The sequence below is a fragment of the Raphanus sativus genome, chromosome 6 (assembly GCF_000801105.2).
Source record: "Raphanus sativus cultivar WK10039 chromosome 6, ASM80110v3, whole genome shotgun sequence".
NCBI classification, from domain to species: Eukaryota; Viridiplantae; Streptophyta; class Magnoliopsida; order Brassicales; family Brassicaceae; genus Raphanus; species Raphanus sativus.
Genome location: NC_079516.1, coordinates 37,120,440 through 37,138,537, shown reverse-complemented (window position 1 = coordinate 37,138,537; position 18,098 = coordinate 37,120,440). Strand labels below are relative to the sequence as shown.

The following is an 18,098-nucleotide window of genomic DNA, read 5'->3' as shown; positions in this document are numbered from 1 at the left end:
TTAAGTATTCTTGGATTCGAAAATTTTAAAATTAGAAGATTTAAACTTCCAGACGTTAAAGAAGTAGTGGTATTTTAGTGTTAATTTTTGGAGACAAGTATGTATCTATATCAGTTTTGGATTCGTTTTCCATAGAAATTAAAATATCATTTCTTAGTTAATCTAAATTTAGAATTTCGTTTTAGTTATTTACATTATGGACCGTAATAGAAATGATCGACCTACTTCTAATATTAATCAGAAAGTATTCTAAACTCTAATTAAATAGCATAGTATGTTTTAGAATTAGTCCATTCTATAGCATTAATTATGTTTCTTTCAAAATTGACTGGATGATGAGGCCATCAAACCAGTAGCTGAACCGGAGGTCGACCCAACACCCTGCTCAACTAACCATGGCGCCAACCAGAACATATGTGCACCAAAAATGTCATATCTTTCAAACCAGGAGGTGTTCCACCATGAAACTAATTTTCATGGATTCTACACTCAAGACGGAGTCAGACCCAATTGGAACAATCAAGAAATCTATCCGAACCAGGAAGATATGAATTTTATAAACCAGAGGTTTCTCAGCCCATCCATTCGCGAGTACCAGCCTTTAGGAGATGATTTGAGCCCAGCCAAGAGACGTACCGAGCCAAAAACAATTCTAGAAGTAAAGAGGAGTTTATCAGCTTTCCAGAAAGCCCAAGATCACGAGAAATGGTCAAGGAAATTGGAAGATATGATCAATTTCCCAAAACCGGCTAAACCACTTCTGCACTTGCCTTATTTGGAAGATCCAGGTTTCTCATCAATCCAACCTCAAGAACTGCAACCAGGCGACCTTCTAAACCATTCAGAGGAACTCCACATGATCTTAGGAAGCACCAGAGTACACTGGATCAGGCGGATCCCAGTCGGACCAGAAGATAGACTCGGTTTGCATCAATTAGCCAAACCGATATTATTTATTGAAGATCTTCAACCCAATCACTTTGGTCCGACCCAAACTTATCTATGGAAGCCAGGAGATCATATAAACCATTCAGAAGCAATCCAAGAAGATATTAGCTGCACCAGCACCCACAAGATTAAGAGAATCCTCTTGCACTCCAACTTTCCTTATATGGAGCAAACCGACATCAATGCCCAACAGCTCTTAATCCATCAGTCTATGCACGAGTTAAGCTTCTTCCAGACCACAAAGAAGATTCCCAGGAAGCTAACTTATCCCCTTAAACCATCCAGATACAAGAAGAGCACCATGTACATTCATTTGGCCAAGAATCTCTTCTTTATGCCTCCAACGGCTAGTTTTCTAATCATTTGATTTGTTTCCTTTTCTAATTATTTTAGAACATTATGATCTTTGTCTTTGAGCATTATATAAGCTCCTAGACGTGCTTTGTAAGAACCACCTTTCAATCAACCAAGTTTATAAAAAAGTTTATCTTGTTTTTATTCAAAGTTTGTCTTTGCATAAAATCTGTCTTTAGGATTCAAGGAGTGATTCTTTGTTGTTCTATTGATTTCGTGAGTCTAGTTTGTTCGTGTGATTCAAACATACTTAGTACACAGATTGAGAGAGTCAATCAACCCACCAGATTGAGAGAGTCAATCATCTTCTATCCATAGTCCATCCAGCAAGATCGGTAAGTTGGTTATACGACCATTTGCTTGTCTTCCATCAACCATCCCACCAAGGCCCATTCTGTGCCTGTATCACCGGATAAACCGATATGTAAACAAAATATTCAGACACTACCGGAAGAAAATATGGAATTAACCTTGTGGGTTTGTGACATAAGAGACGGAACAAAATGATGCCATGCCACAAACACAGGGGCCCAAGAGGGTAGCTTATTATTTTGACCGAACACAAATGCCTTTTTATAGATATATTTGTGAAGAATTTTGTTTTTTAAAGATACATTTGTGAAGAATTTCTTTTCTTTGTTAACATATTTTGGGATAATTTCAGAAAAATTAGTAACTATGTGAGGAATAAAAATTATAATTTATACTGTCTTTCATATATTTTTTTTGAAAAGCCTTGCATATATTTACAGCCTTTTCAGAAAAGGTTTGGTCACGTCGATCGTAAAAGTGTAATGATTTTGTCACACAATTTTTTTGAACAAATTACAATTGTCACTCAAATTTTTATATTATAACTGAGGCTTCTAGTTTTCATGGTAAATGATTCACGGCTGTGAGTTTCGTTATTTGGATTCGAATCATGATTACTGATAAATTTACATATGGCAACTCCAGCGTACAAGATCGAAGACTGTTCACGGTGATCTACATGGTAACCAGCACATGCTAGGTCTTTGGTCGCTTCAATCTCTAATCTGAACCATTTCGGTGAGACAAGAACACTCGGTTATAGATAGAAAAATTCCCATTATCAGTTTACGTAAATATGTGTCCAGGTAAAATAACAGTCCAATTTTGATGCCAAACCATTTTTAAAGATAAAGGTAGTTTCTAGAAAGAAATTTAAGACTAAAATAGAATTGAAAAAAGGAAAAGAAAAAGAAAATAGAAAAACATGTTCTCGCAAAAAAGGGTGAGATAACACTACGGTTAAACCAGGACGGATGCCTTATAGAATCTTCAAAAAATATTCTATTATGAAATTTCCAAAACTCTATGCTTGAAATTTAAAAATGTTTTTCTTCGAAATCAAAATTTCAAATTTAACTTCAAAATTATTTATATTTTATATTATGATCCTCATATTTTCATAATTAATTTAAATTCATAAAAGCTTTGTATATTTTGAACAAAAAAAAAGCTTTGTATATAACTAGACATATACAAAATATTAAAACAATATTAATTAATAAAATGTGTATTAAACATAATATTTTAAATAGATATAACATAATTAATATTAAAATTAAACAAAATACCATGTTGTTTCATAAAATTATTTTTGTAATGCATATATGATCAATTTCGAAGTAAAAATGACTCTGTTTATTTTTTAGTTTGTAGATTACAAACTAAAATTGTTGAAATCAGGTGATCTTAAACTTGTAAATACATTAGATCTGAACAAGAAAGTAAAAAAATAAATATTGCTAAAAGACTTAACTTCTATCGATGATATTAATACTCGCGAAAACATGTGATCTGAATAAAAAATAATCGTACAAAAAGACATCAAAACAACAACAACAACCATTTTCAGTTCCACAAAATTTGTTTGGACAATATTTTGGATATTTTAGAGGTTCCGAATCAAATTTACCTAACTGTTTAGTGTTGTTATAATATTTAAATTGGTATAATATTTATGTCTTCATGTAATTTTCTTAAAAGCCTTTGTTGTTGTTAAGTTTCTTTTGTATTGTTGTTGTCAAAATCTAGTTTTAAAATATTTAAAATATTAATTTAAAATGTTATTTAGTTTTATGTGTAAAACACAGATTTAAATAAAAAATATTTTATGAGATATAAACTTTTAAGGATTAATACGACAAAAAAGAAAATATTTAAGAATTATAATTATGGTTTGTAATTGTAATGACCAAAATGTAAACAAAATACGAAACTTCAAGTATTGAATAATAAAACTTTAAATTTATAGTTTCACTTCTCAATCAAATGTGAAGTTTTTAATTTTCATTATGGAGAACAAAAAAATTTATATTTAAAAAATTTAGAGTGTGGAGATGCTAAATCATGTATCTCTTTTTAAGTAGTCCAAAAAGTTTAAATTAAATACATAGCTAGATGTAACTCTTAAATATTAATATAATAATTGTGAAAACCCCAGAATTCTATGAAAATTAATGCTCTGAGGGTCTGATGATTAAAACATGTTTTTTTTTGCTTAATCCCTATATGAAGAGTTAAGAGGGTTAAAATAATATAATTGTGCAAATATTATGAATAATTTATGTATTTATCTTGAGTAATTTTTATGGGTCAAAACTTTGTGTATTTATTTTGAATAGATAACATGACACTATATAAAATAGCTTATTATCGAGTAAAAATAAAATGACACTCTTATTTGTTAAAATATACAAGAATCTATAAACTCAATAAGTGAGAACAACATACATATTTTGCGATTTTAACTTCTCTATTCTGTAAATATATAAACTAACTAATGTAGGGGTTTTCATTGCAATATTACTCAAGAAATAAAATAAATAAATCCTTTTTTTGAACGAATATAAATAAATCCTTATTCCCCCTTATAACTATTTGAAACTCCAGAGCGATGTTCCTAGATTCCATCAGTATCCATACCCCCTTTTAAGTTCTTATAATAAAAATTAACTCTGATCACCAATAAAACGTCTTCTTTTGGTAAAAAAAACTTCTGATAATCTAATAAAACTTCAAGTATATAAATGAAAAATTTGATTCCACAGTAGCCAACGCGAGTAGAGGCACAGATTTTAGGTGGGACCTACCATTTGTTTGCTCTGTCGATAGTATATTAATTACCGATTTTTCAATTGTCTATTTGAAAAATATTGACGCTAACAACAAAATAGAAAAACAAAGAATGCGTAACCAAGGATTTACGAAAATTTTCCATGACGACATGCCCGTTTTGGATTTTCAATTTATAAATTATATGTTTTTATTATACCATATGGTAATCAATATTTAAATTACAACATACATAAATATAGAATTTATATGATTTAACCAACTAGATCACTTAATCCCATAAACCCATTTCTTATTTTCTTTAAATGTATAGATTATGTTAAAAAAGGATGAGAGTTATTACATTTAACCAAAGTACAGAAAAAATAAAATAAAAAGGAGAAAGAAAAAGCAGAGAGAATAAAAAAGAGGGGATGTTGACAAATAAATTCAGGTCTCGTTTGTTTATGTGATTTTTGGGATCTTTCCTTTTCTCTCTATAAACACAAAACCAAAAGAAGTAGACGAAGAAGAAGAAGAATAAAGGAGAGTTCTTTTTTTTTTTGGTGAGACAGATAAAGAGAGAAGAGTGGCCCAGTAGATCGAAGATGATGACGATCTATTTTCTTCCATTAATAGTGTGTTTACGCTATAGTTATTATACCCAGAGACTATAGATTCCAAAATTTTCTTCAGAGCTTTTTTTCTTTCCATTTATTTTCTTCTAATTTCACTTTGTTGAAAACTTGTAAAGTCTTTATTTTTTTGATCTTCTGTCAAGGCGAGTTGGCGATAAGAGGATGTGGGTTTGAGGTAAAAAAGAATACTCTTTTTTTTTTCTTTTAAACTTTTGTCTGATGATTTGGAGATGTTCAATTTATAATCTGCTCAATTCTCAATTTAGTTCAATCATGTCTTTATATTTTTTCTTTCTGCAGATTCTTTGTAATACATCCAACTTTTGTTATTTTTTTGTTTTTATTTATCTCGAGATCCTATAATTGACTTGTCTGCGTAAGAACTCTCATCCTTTTGAAGACGACCTTTAGTTATCACCGAGTCAAAACCCTTGTCTGAAAAGTCTCATCATCACTTGTTTCTTCTGCCTATATGTTTTGACTTTTGAGCTACTGTCTAAAAATGAGTTTATTATGGTGATGGAGCTCATGGAGTTATATGAAGTTTTTGACTTTACTGATGAAATGCTTGTTGTGTTGATTTAAGACTTGGGGGACAGTTTCAATGTCTTTTTTTTTTGTAATCAGATTTGTTCATCTCTGGTCCACCAAGACTAAAGTTTGATTTTTATTGTTTTTGTGTGAGTAGGAATGGGAACAAAGATTCACTGTGAAAGCTTATTCTCTGGACATCATCACTCTATGAGAGATCTCAACAACGAGTCTAACGGTTGTAGATGGCCATTGTTCTATGCTGCTGACAATAGAGATCAATTCTACAATGATGACAAAGATGTGGTGAGAAGGACGATGCTTGAACACGAAGCTGTTTTCAAGACACAGGTTAGTTAGTTACTTAGTTAGTCACCAGAGGATTTTCTCTGTCTTTCTTCAGCTTTAAATGTTTGTGAATTTGTCATCTTTTTTTAAAACCAGGTTCTGGAACTTCACAGAGTATACAGGATACAAAAGGATATGATGGATGAACTGAAAAGGAAACAGTTCAATAAAGAATGGTTTCAAAACGAGGCATCATGTTCATCTCAAGCTACTAATAATGATGATCTCCGTAAATGGAAAATGCCTAGTTTCCCTTTGGCAAACTCGGTCTACGATAGACCCTCCATGTCAGTAGTGGAGGATAATGGTCCTGTTGTTCCATGGCAGAATGGAGCTAGCTCCAAGAATGTGGAGGAGGTTAGACCGTCGAAAATCAGGAGAAAGATGATAGATCTTTGTCTTCCGGCTGATGAGGACAATGAGGAAGTTGTGGAGTTGAAAGATCACAGGGTTTCGAGTCAGCTTCCTAATGGGTATGGGTCAAGTAGTAGTAGAAGCAATGGCTTGGCTGATTTGAATGAACCATTTAAGGCTCAAGACACAAACGAGTTTGCTTATGGCAGTGTAAGGGAGGATGCTCCTCTGCATCCAGATGAGAATGGCAAACAGAAAGTCTGGCCACATCGCCCCTTAAGAATTGGTAAGATGATGATCCACCAAGTCGTAAATGCAGATCATTACCCTGCTACTCAACCGGCCAAGCCAATGGATTCAACCTCTCAGCCTATGCAAGTTTTTATGAACAGTTCACAAAGAGTAATGGGTTTACCTAATCCTAATCATGGTCCTCCTCCAAGCTGGAGAGAAAGGACGTTTATTGACCTAGAAGCTGATACTGATGATACTAACACTAATCATGAATCAAGTTTTGCTTCTCATCAACCACTCCACTTGTATCATCCTCCAGATTCTGCTGTCCCTTGGAACCATATGCATTCCTCTTGGCAAAATCCTAGCTTTGGCTTCCCTCAGAGAGTTGCTAGGTACCCGGTTGATAATGGTCAGAAGATACAAGGGTGTCTTGGAGATAGATTACCGTTTGAAAGCAATGGTAGAAGTGATTACAGGCCGCCGGGAAATAATACATTATTGGATTTAAATGGGTCAGAGGTGAAGTTTGTGAGAGATTTGAACTTGAATGTGACACTTTCTTCAAACACTTGTGTTGTTGAAGTTAGTAAGGATGAAGCTACTTTACCATGGCTTGCTAAATCCAAGAGTAATGATGCTGTTCCGAGTCCCAATATCAAAGAGGAGACAGGAAAGAGTGTTGAGAATCTTATACGGATAGAGAGTTCAAAGTCTGCTTCTTGTTCTAATAAACCAGAGACTGAGAAGATCAACAACATTCCTAGAGATGAACGCAATGCAGTTAGGATGATGCTAGACATCAACGAACCACTTTCGGATGCAGATCAGCCGATGGAGGAAGAACATATCTGCAACACAAAGAAGGTTTCGGTTAATAGTGATAAGTGTCATATTGATTTGAACATGTCCGTTATTGAAGAAGAAGAGGAAGATGAAAACTGGTCTGTTCCTACTACCACTTCAAGACTGAGTTCAAAGACAATCATGATAGATTTGGAAACTGTTCCCGAGTCTGATGTTGAAGAAGAAGATGATGATGTCTCTGGAGATAATAAACCTTCAGAAGAGTCAGAAACAACAACAGCAGCAGCAGCAGAAACAATGGTAGCCATCTCTTCAGCTTGCTTCGATAGAGAGGTTGAAGCTACAGAAACAATCATCCTTCACTGGTTTGCAGAAACAGTAGATACTCACAGAGAGAACCTAGACCAGAAGCTAGCTTCTCTCTCAAGGAACCAAGCGCGTTCCATCGAGGAAGTAGATTACTTCGAGTCAGTGACCTTGCAACTACCTGAGACCACAGAAGAAGAGTACATGCCTAAGCCATTAGTCCCTGAGGACATCGTATTAGAGGAAACCTCTGCGGTCGTCACGAGCCAAAGACCAAGAAGAGGAAACGCGAGGAAAGGAAAGCAAAGACGAGACTTCCAAAGAGACACTCTCCCTGGACTCGTGTCTCTTTCGAAACACGAAGTGACAGAAGACATTCAGTTGTTTGATGGGTTGATGAGAGCAGCGGGAAGCTCCTGGACTCCAAACGGTTTAGCAAGGAAGAAAACCGGGTCGAGAGGTAGACCGAGACGGGTCGTCACAATCCCTGAACCGGTGTATTATCCGGTTCCTGCTCCTTGTCCCTCGGTTCAAAGCAAGAACGGTGGTGAGATTGAAGATGGAAGCTTTGCAGGTTGGGGTAAAATGACAAGAAGGCCGAGGAGACAACGTTGTCCTTCTTCAACTGTAACTACTACTACAAGTAACCAACGGCACGCGCCTTTCACGTGATAGTTAGTATTTGTATCATTCCTGTCTGATTCTTTCCAACGTCGTCGTATAGAGATATTATATATCATACTGTGATTTTCATGGAGGATTTTTTTTTAAATAAAAAATTCGCTTGGTGACATAGATGAAGATAACTTATTCAAATAATCCAAGAGAGAAGTTAGAGAGGAGAGAGAAAGTAGATCGGTGGTGTGTTCTGGCCGATGACGATGGGCTTTCTCAGCCATGTCGTCGGCCGGGAGTTTTCAAGTTTTGTTGAGAGTTTTTTTCTGGTTGTTTTTTTCCTGCTTCCGTCGGTGCACCGCCTTCTCGGTGGCCGGTCGGCTTTTGTCTCCGCTGTCGCTTCTGTTTCTACAAAGGAGGACGGTCGGCTTAGAGTTACCGCGTCACCATTCCTTTCGGTTGACGGCGGATCTTGTTTATTTCCCTTTTTAGATTTTATTTTGCTAGCTTGTTCTGCGCTTTAGCCGTGAACGGTTTGGTTCCGTCGGGGTGAGAGGCGCAGAGAGCAAAGGTCTTTAGTGTGAGTGTCGGTTTAGTAGTCGGGAGAGTTATGAAGATCTCCGACGGTGATTTGAAGTTGTTTCTCACTCGATCTCCTTTTTCGGTGTGGTTGGTGTTAGCAAAGGTTAATGAAGAAGGAGACCTCGTTGAAGCGATGGAGTCTCTTCTATGGAAAACACACTGGAGTCAAGGCGTTTGTGGTGAGGAAGTGGTGGAGCGGCCGGTTTCCGGTGAGGTCTGGCGGTGCGGTCAGGATCTCGGTGGTGAGATGCATGCGGCGGCAGCATCTTTTAGATTTTAGGGTTTCCTGTGATTGGGCCGTGAATCCGTGGGCTTTTGGACGTGTTTGGGTTTGTTGGCCCGGTTTATGTTGTGGGCTTCAACCTTTGTATGTTATTGGGCTTGACCCGTTTTTTCTTTAATAAAATTTAGATGGAAAAAAAAAAAACTTATTCAAATAATCACTTTGTACTCTCTCGTAGTAACTATTGCTATATATTATTTTAAGAATTATCCTAGCATAGCTTTAATTTTTTTTTTGTCACAGATATAATTTCATCAAAATGAGTAAAATATTTTATTAAAGAGATAAATATAAACTTATACTCATAGATTTAACTAATTTAAACTTTAAAATTTAGATTTAAGGGACGAAGTTTTAGGATTGAAGTTTAAAATCTTATAAAATAAAAATTAAAGTTTGAAAATATTTTTTTTAAATAGTTTCATTAAACATTTTTATAATTTTTTAATAAATTAAAAAGTAAAATAAAAAAAAAAGTTTCAAAAAAATTTATAAAAAAATCAAATTTGTGCACATATAATTCGAAACTATTTTTTTTTCAATTTTATTTATAGCTATATGTCTATGATATAATGATTTTTTTATAGTGTGACAAAAAAATGATTTTTACCTATTAAATAAAATATTTTTATCATTTTTTTTCTTACGACTCTTTTTATAACCTATCTAGGAGAATTACCCTTTAATTTTTGTTTTCTCTTTCTTACAAACATTTTTATGACAAAAATTTGGGAAAAAAAACTATTTAGAAGAATTATTACTCTTTAGTTTCTAACTTTTTCAATTGTCCTTCTTCAACTGTAACTACTACTACAAGTAACCAACGGCACGCGCCTTTCACGTGATAGTTAGTATTTGTATCATTCCTGTCTGATTCTTTCCAACGTCGTCGTATAGAGATATTATATATCATACTGTGATTTTCATGGAGGATTTTTTTTTAAATAAAAAATTCGCTTGGTGACATAGATGAAGATAACTTATTCAAATAATCCAAGAGAGAAGTTAGAGAGGAGAGAGAAAGTAGATCGGTGGTGTGTTCTGGCCGATGACGATGGGCTTTCTCAGCCATGTCGTCGGCCGGGAGTTTTCAAGTTTTGTTGAGAGTTTTTTTCTGGTTGTTTTTTCCTGCTTCCGTCGGTGCACCGCCTTCTCGGTGGCCGGTCGGCTTTTGTCTCCGCTGTCGCTTCTGTTTCTACAAAGGAGGACGGTCGGCTTAGAGTTACCGCGTCACCATTCCTTTCGGTTGACGGCGGATCTTGTTTATTTCCCTTTTTAGATTTTATTTCGCTAGCTTGTTCTGCGCTTTAGCCGTGAACGGTTTGGTTCCGTCGGGGTGAGAGGCGCAGAGAGCAAAGGTCTTTAGTGTGAGTGTCGGTTTAGTAGTCGGGAGAGTTATGAAGATCTCCGACGGTGATTTGAAGTTGTTTCTCACTCGATCTCCTTTTTCGGTGTGGTTGGTGTTAGCAAAGGTTAATGAAGAAGGAGACCTCGTTGAAGCGATGAAGTCTCTTCTATGGAGAACACACTGGAGTCAAGGCGTTTGTGGTGAGGAAGTGGTGGAGCGGCCGGTTTCCGGTGAGGTCTGGCGGTGCGGTCAGGATCTCGGTGGTGAGATGCATGCGGCGGCAGCATCTTTTAGATTTTAGGGTTTCCTGTGATTGGGCCGTGGATCCGTGGGCTTTTGGACGTGTTTGGGTTTGTTGGCCCGGTTTATGTTGTGGGCTTCAACCTTTGTATGTTATTGGGCTTGGCCCGTTTTTTCTTTAATAAAATTTAGATGGAAAAAAAAAAAAAACTTATTCAAATAATCACTTTGTACTCTCTCGTAGTAACTATTGCTATATATTATTTTAAGAATTATCCTAGCATAGCTTTAATTTTTTTTTTGTCACAGATATAATTTCATCAAAATGAGTAAAATATTTTATTAAAGAGATAAATATAAACTTATACTCATAGATTTAACTAATTTAAACTTTAAAATTTAGATTTAAGGGACGAAGTTTTAGGATTGAAGTTTAAAATCTTATAAAATAAAAATTAAAGTTTGAAAATATTTTTTTTAAATAGTTTCATTAAACATTTTTATAATTTTTTTAATAAATTAAAAAGTAAAATAAAAAAAAAGTTTCAAAAAAATTTATAAAAAAATCAAATTTGTGCACATATAATTCGAAACTATTTTTTTTTCAATTTTTATTTATAGCTATATGTCTATGATATAATGATTTTTTTATAGTGTGACAAAAAATGATTTTTACCTATTAAATAAAATATTTTTATCATTTTTTTTCTTACGACTCTTTTTATAACCTATCTAGGAGAATTACCTTTAATTTTTGTTTTCTCTTTCTTACAAACATTTTTATGACAAAAATTTGGGAAAAAAAACTATTTAGAAGAATTATTACTCTTTAGTTTCTAACTTTTTCAATTGACACTTGTTTTTTATTTCACCCTTAACATAATCAAAACAAACAATGTAGAGCTCCGGATCGTAAATCCATAACAAGTAACCAACGATATGCAACTTTCACGTGATAATTGGAATAATTATACCACTAGGTAATAACCCGCATTTTGCGCGGAGTGAGTGATTGTTTGAGATTTTTATTTTAATCTTATGATATTACGAATAACCAAGTTATATGCACAAATGTTAGATCTAATTGTTTGATATCAAATGAAAGTGCGAATGTATATATAATGGATGATTAATTGTCTAATTGAAAAAGCTTGTGATGTAGGTTAAGTGTCAAGTAGATTTATTCTATGAAAAATATATAATAGTATGCAATAATTTCAATCAACTTATTACCAATTTAAGACAAAAAACCTACGAAATAGATTTATTGTTATCATAATTAAAAGTACGATTACAATTTAAAAATGACAATAAGTAAAGAAAATTTAGAATCTCCAAGAAACAATATATAATAAAAAACATGATAAAACCAAAAAATCACGAAAAAAGTCTTCAGAACTCATAATTTGCAATCCTATAGAGATAAATCAGTAAGAACTAATTTACCGAACAAAACGTAGCTGATAACCAAATGCACTAAACTAATTGATATACATTTTTCTGAAATCATCAATCTCAGGAACATCTTTGGGTTCAAAAATAGTTTTGGAAAACCCATCAATATTGATCACATGCTTCAATCGACCTTAAAATGAAAAAGAAATAAAATGATACCAAAAAATAAATAAAAACTCACATTGCATAAATCATTTCTTAACACTTGCATGAATCTTATCACCCTGTACATGTTGAAGACAGTTTCTTAGTAATAAATAAAAATCGTAAATAGCAGTATACGATTCTAAAAGTGTATAAATTCACATTGGAATCAATGAGAACCATTTTAATGGTTAGGCCACCAGCAGAAGAATACTGTTTCCACAATCTCACCATACTCATTCTCACTTTCCACATTTTTTTGAAAGGTTTCAAGTCGGAAACGTTGTTAAAATCCGCCATGAGTTTGCTTAAGATATAGCTAAATAAAATTGTTTATTCTGGAGAGAAGGAAGTGATGAGTCGATTCAAGAAGGAGCACATATATTTATACTAAGAAGCGCAGCCGTGTAGGGCAGAAGAATATCGATATTTCTGATATCGACGTAATTAAAGTTCATGGATCTAATATTAATTGGCGTAGCTTGGGCTAGAAGGTGAATACTAAGACTAACCTAAATTAGTTAGCCGTCAAATAATACCTTCCTTTTTTTGCTAAGAAAATAATACTTTTCTTTTATATGACTAAATGTCCATTTAAAATAGAACAAAAAATAAATAAATTGATTCGAAAATAATTGATACAAAATCTAAATTCTTTGTATAAAAAAATCTAAAGACAACTAACCATAATCGTGCTCCTTAATAATGAATCGATATCAATCCAATTAATAATACCGTATATTATTATTCTTCAATCAAGGTGACTTGTTACCAAGACAGTAACTCATATTATATTCTCAATAAGAGCCACGAGATAATAATACTATACGGGTTAATTTTTACACCGTATAAAACCTTCCTTTTATATGAACAAAATTCCACGGCTCAATTAATATAGTCAATTATTAATTGATTCAAAAATCTTGAATCCATAATTTAAATTCCTTATATAATACAATCAGAATTATTTTTCAAGACTACTCTCCATAACCGCCTAGTTATTAATTACTGACATTAAGCCAATTAATATAGAATCCCTGTAATTAGGCTTATAAACACGATTTTTCAAGACTACACCCCATATTGAATCCATGTAATTAGGCTGATAATCACGATTTGGTTACCTAAAATCTAAGATGTCATATATACTCTCAAATTAGATATAATTCAATTTGATGTTTGACCAAGGAGCAATTTCTAATGCAAATTAAAATAGGAATCCCCTTATTATTATCAGTACTATTGCGCGAAAAAAATAAAAGCAAGGCGCATGAACACTAATTTTGTAGAATTATATGCACTAAACCGTGATAAGTTAAAAGACTGACTTAATTTATTTCAACATTCAAATGCATGAAAGACAAAACTAATATATATATATATATATAAGCCAAGCAAGTATAATATAAATAATGAATCGATATTAATCCAATTAATTGATACCGTATATTCATCAATCAAGGTGACTTGTTACCAAAACCGTAACTCACATTATATTTTAGATTTAAGAAAAACGATTGTTACACCAATCACAAAATATTATTCTTCAATCAATGTGACTTGTTACCAAAACCGTAACTGACATTATATTTTAGATTTAAGAAAAGTTATTGTTGCACCAATCACAAAATCATTTGACCTTGATTTGTACGTTTAATATAATTTAATGCATGTTATTAGGTTTTTAGTATTTTTTTTTTTACAAAAATACGTTATTCTTATAGTTTTCAGTGTAAAATTTTAATACTTGATATTTTAATTTCTTTTGATAGTAATATAAATTATATGGATTTAGGAACTCGCCAATGATACAAAAAGATAACTGTCTTACTATATAATCTTTAATTGTATGTGGAATATATGTCAAATTATATTTAAACAAAGTTTATATATAATATAATATATGTATGAATAGATTACATATGATAACAGAATAACGTGAAGTGTATATAGGATAAGGAATATACACTACATAACAGAATAATTTGGTCTATAAATAAAACTCTACGTAAACAATAGTCTACGTATCATTAATTTGGTCCATAAATAATACTCTACATAATTAGTTTGATACCGTATTAGTAAGTATTTAACTACGGAGCGCAGTTTATAGGATGTATAATGTCATTAGTCAGTGGTAAATGTTGTAATATGTCTAGTGTAGAAAGAGTTTTTCAATTTTCCTTGTGAGAGAGCTTGTGAACATGCCACATAGGAAATGACACTCATGTAAATAACACATGAGGTAAAGGTTAGTTTGCTATAATGCTCCTAAAATAATATATAGGGGATTAATTCCTGTCCGATTCCTTTCAAACGTTGTCGTATAGAGATATATAATATCATACATTGATTTATGAGAATTCGGCCAAAAAATCATGAACTTTGCACGAATTGCCATAATAAATACGAACATATTGGCCATAAATACGAACATATTGGCTGGCCAAAAAAACACCGAACTATATTTGACTTTAAACTTTAATCAGTAAGTTATTGATGACTCGCCAAATTAAACACACCGTTACAAAATGATTTGACGTCGTTTTGAGGATCGAACCTGAAAACTCATGGCCAAATGACGAGGTTTCTTGCCACTAGACTACTGTCACTTTTAAGAATATCCATAACATGTTTTTTTTTAATTGAGTATCAAACAAATCTCAAAAATCTAAATTTTTTTTTAAAATTCCAAAAAATCTTAAAAATTCAAGAAAATTCTGAAAAGTAAAATTAAAATTGAAATTACAAATAAGTTTTTTTAAAAAAAATCAATACATTAAAAATTTCAAAAAATCTAAAATAATTCAAAAAATGCAACGAATTAAATTTAATGGTTAAAAAACTTGAAACATATTTTTAAATAAATTAAAATATGTAATATAAAATAAAATGATGTTTATCACTATAGATTTTAGTATGAATAATGTATTTAAGATAAAATATACAAATGATAATTAAGATACAATAAACAAATGATATTATCACAATTTTTTTTCTAAAATATGATAATAATTAAATGAAAAACATTTGTAGTGTGATAAATATCAATTTTCTATTTTATCTCAAATATATTAATTTATAAAAAAGTATGATTAATGTATTTAAGATAAAAAAAACTCAAATGATCTTAGATACATTAATTTTTATAAAAAAAATTTAATGTTTTGATTTTTTATTTAAATATTTATAATTTCAATTTTAATTTTCAGAATTTTCTTGAATTTTTAAGTTTTTGGAATTTTTTTAAAAAGAATTTAGATTTTTCGAGATTTGTTTGATACTCAATAAAAGAAAACATGTTATGGGTATTCTTAAAAGTGACAGTAGTCTAGTGGCAAGAGACTTCATCATTTGGCCATGAGTTCTCAGGTTCGATCCATGCGAACAACATATTTTTGATAATAAAAATAGGTAAAACGACGTCGTTTCATTTCATCTCAAAACGACGTCGTTTTACTTAACGATCGTATTTAACGTTGATTAACCACCGTCTTAACTGTTTAGTTAACGCTGTCTTAATCTAGTCGGTCAATCAAAGTTTCTTAATAAACTGATAAAAGTCAACAAAAGTTCAGGCTTTTTTTAGCCAGCCTCAAGTCCATTTTCTTTTGGCCATTCTTGCCATGTTCAGTGTTTTTTTTGCCGAATTCCCGTTGATTTATTGAGGATTTTTTAAAAAAAATTCGCATTGTATTTATCCTGTAAGGTTTAATTCTAACCAAATTCTAAATTGGTTTACATGTAAAATGTTCCAATTCGGTTGGGTTTGGTTCAGAAACATAAAAGATCTCTTCTGAATAGTTTGTGATCTCTCTTAATTACCCTTTGCGCCCTCCAATTCATAGATATTAGTAACAAGTTCCCACAAATATCCGAGTGGTTTCAAAAAAACCCTAAACCCCCAGACATCGTCTCCTTTCGTTAGTGAACAGAACAACAATGTTTCGTCGTAGCTCTCGCAAACTTCCACGGTCAGTTTTCCCTTCAACCTTTGTTCTATTTTTATTTCATAAGATTTTAATTTTTCGAAATTGCTTAGTTGAATTATTAAAAAAAATTGCAGTTGGGGTAAAAGATTCAGCAGCAAGTCGGAGGAGGAGGCGACGACGATGAGCTCGAGCTATTCATTTACAGAGGCATCTTGTATGCAACATTGGCGTAAAAACTGGGAACCCCAAAGAAGGAATCGATTAACATCGAGTACTTTCGCTCAAGCAATCGGGTTCTGGCCAAACCGTAGAGTCCAGCTCTGGTTAGAGAAAATCGGAGCGATAGAGCCGTTTTCAGGCAACGCAGCCACGTGTTGGACCAAGATCAAAGAGCTCGAAGCACTCAATCGTTACCACGTTCTAACGGGACACGACTTTGTCTTTCCCGAGTTCGTTACTTTAACAGAAGAAGATGAAAACTGGTTAGGAGCTTCACCCGATGGAGACATGTACGGTTTGGTCAACGAGGGGTCGAAAGGTATGCTTGAAGTGAAATGTCCGTACGGTGAGGGTTATCCGTGGAAGAAAGTGCCGTGGCATTATGTTCCACAGGCTCAGGGTTTGATGGAGATTATGGGGAGAGATTGGTTGGATTTGTATTGTTGGACGGTTAATGGGAGCAGTCTGTTTAGGATTGAGAGAGATTCTTTGTTTTGGGGAGAGATGAAACCGACGCTTGTTGATTTCTGGGAGAGACATGTTGTTCCTGGGAGAGACAGGTTTAGTGATAGCTCTCTTGTGATAACAGATCCTTTAGTGGATCTGATTGAGTTTGTGCCTGAATCTAGGCATGAAAGATGTAATCAGATTTTGCGTGGGACTGAGAGGATTATGGATAACTCTTGTAAGCGTTTGTTTTATGAAATTAATGGCCAAATCTTAGACTGATCACCAAACTCTCTCTGTTACTTCAATTTTATTAGTGTATTTAATTTGTTCATTCACTAATCATTTCAGTCTGTTTGTTAAACACTAAAACGTATAAAGACACTCATGATCTTTGAAAGCCACCAGTTGGTTTGACAAAAAAAAAGGCACTAGTTGGTTTTTCTGCGCAGAAATACATCTTTCAAAATAATTATATATAAAATATAAATAAAAATTCCATTTTGTTGATTTAAAATAAAAGCAAAATCATGAATAATGATTTATTATTTATTTTCCCATTTAACTTAACAATATTTATTTAGTTTTTCGGTTAGTAAAACTAAGTTCAAAAATAAACAATTACATTTATTTATCGCAGTAAATCAATAATCATCACACAACAATTACTTATAACATTTAAATCTAAATAAATTCAATACTTGAACCAGCTTTGTGGTCAAATGGTAGTGGATAGGTGTGAAACGCAAACAAAATTTGATATTTCTGTTATGCAAAATTAAATCATACTATTATATTCATTTATGCATATATAAGTCCATGTTTTATGATCCGTTTAAATGCCCTAGAAAAAAAATCCATTTTCGGACTTATGATTCTCCAGGATTCAACTGTATTAAAAAGTTTTGCTTTCAAAAAAGAAGTAAGTTCAATACATTAAAAATTTGATTAATCATCTATATACCTTTGGATCCAGTATGACTTAAATATTTAACTCTTCATAAAACTTTAATCAACTTGTCATAGTTAAGCAAAAAAAAAAAAAAACTTGTCATAGTTTATTTGTTGAAATAGTTTATTTGTTTAAGTGATTGGGTAGCGGAATGGTGTAGGAGAAAGAAGACTTCGCCAGGAAAACAAAGGAAGCTTAGTGGAGTGGAGACCAGCATGAACTAAATCAGTTGAACTTCCTCTATAACCAATACCATTTTGTATGTGTTACAAAAAAAAAA

The 18,098-nt window shown here is 32.7% G+C and overlaps 2 protein-coding genes across 2 annotated transcripts; both read left to right on the top strand.

Moving 5' to 3' along the window:
- Positions 1–4,768: 4,768 nt before the first annotated feature.
- On the top strand, positions 4,769–8,394 carry LOC108805786 (uncharacterized). The gene is made up of 3 exons (XM_018577726.2): positions 4,769–5,196; positions 5,710–5,903; positions 5,997–8,394. The coding sequence occupies exons 2-3, from the start codon at positions 5,712–5,714 to the stop codon at positions 8,271–8,273; spliced, it is 2,469 nt and encodes an 822-aa protein (XP_018433228.1). The 5' UTR covers positions 4,769–5,196; positions 5,710–5,711; the 3' UTR covers positions 8,274–8,394.
- A 7,688-nt stretch (positions 8,395–16,082) lies between these two features.
- On the top strand, positions 16,083–17,158 carry LOC108809837 (uncharacterized). The gene is made up of 2 exons (XM_018581976.2): positions 16,083–16,242; positions 16,335–17,158. Exons 1-2 carry the CDS (start codon positions 16,211–16,213, stop codon positions 17,146–17,148), a joined length of 846 nt encoding a protein of 281 aa, XP_018437478.1. The 5' UTR covers positions 16,083–16,210; the 3' UTR covers positions 17,149–17,158.
- Positions 17,159–18,098: the final 940 nt, after the last annotated feature.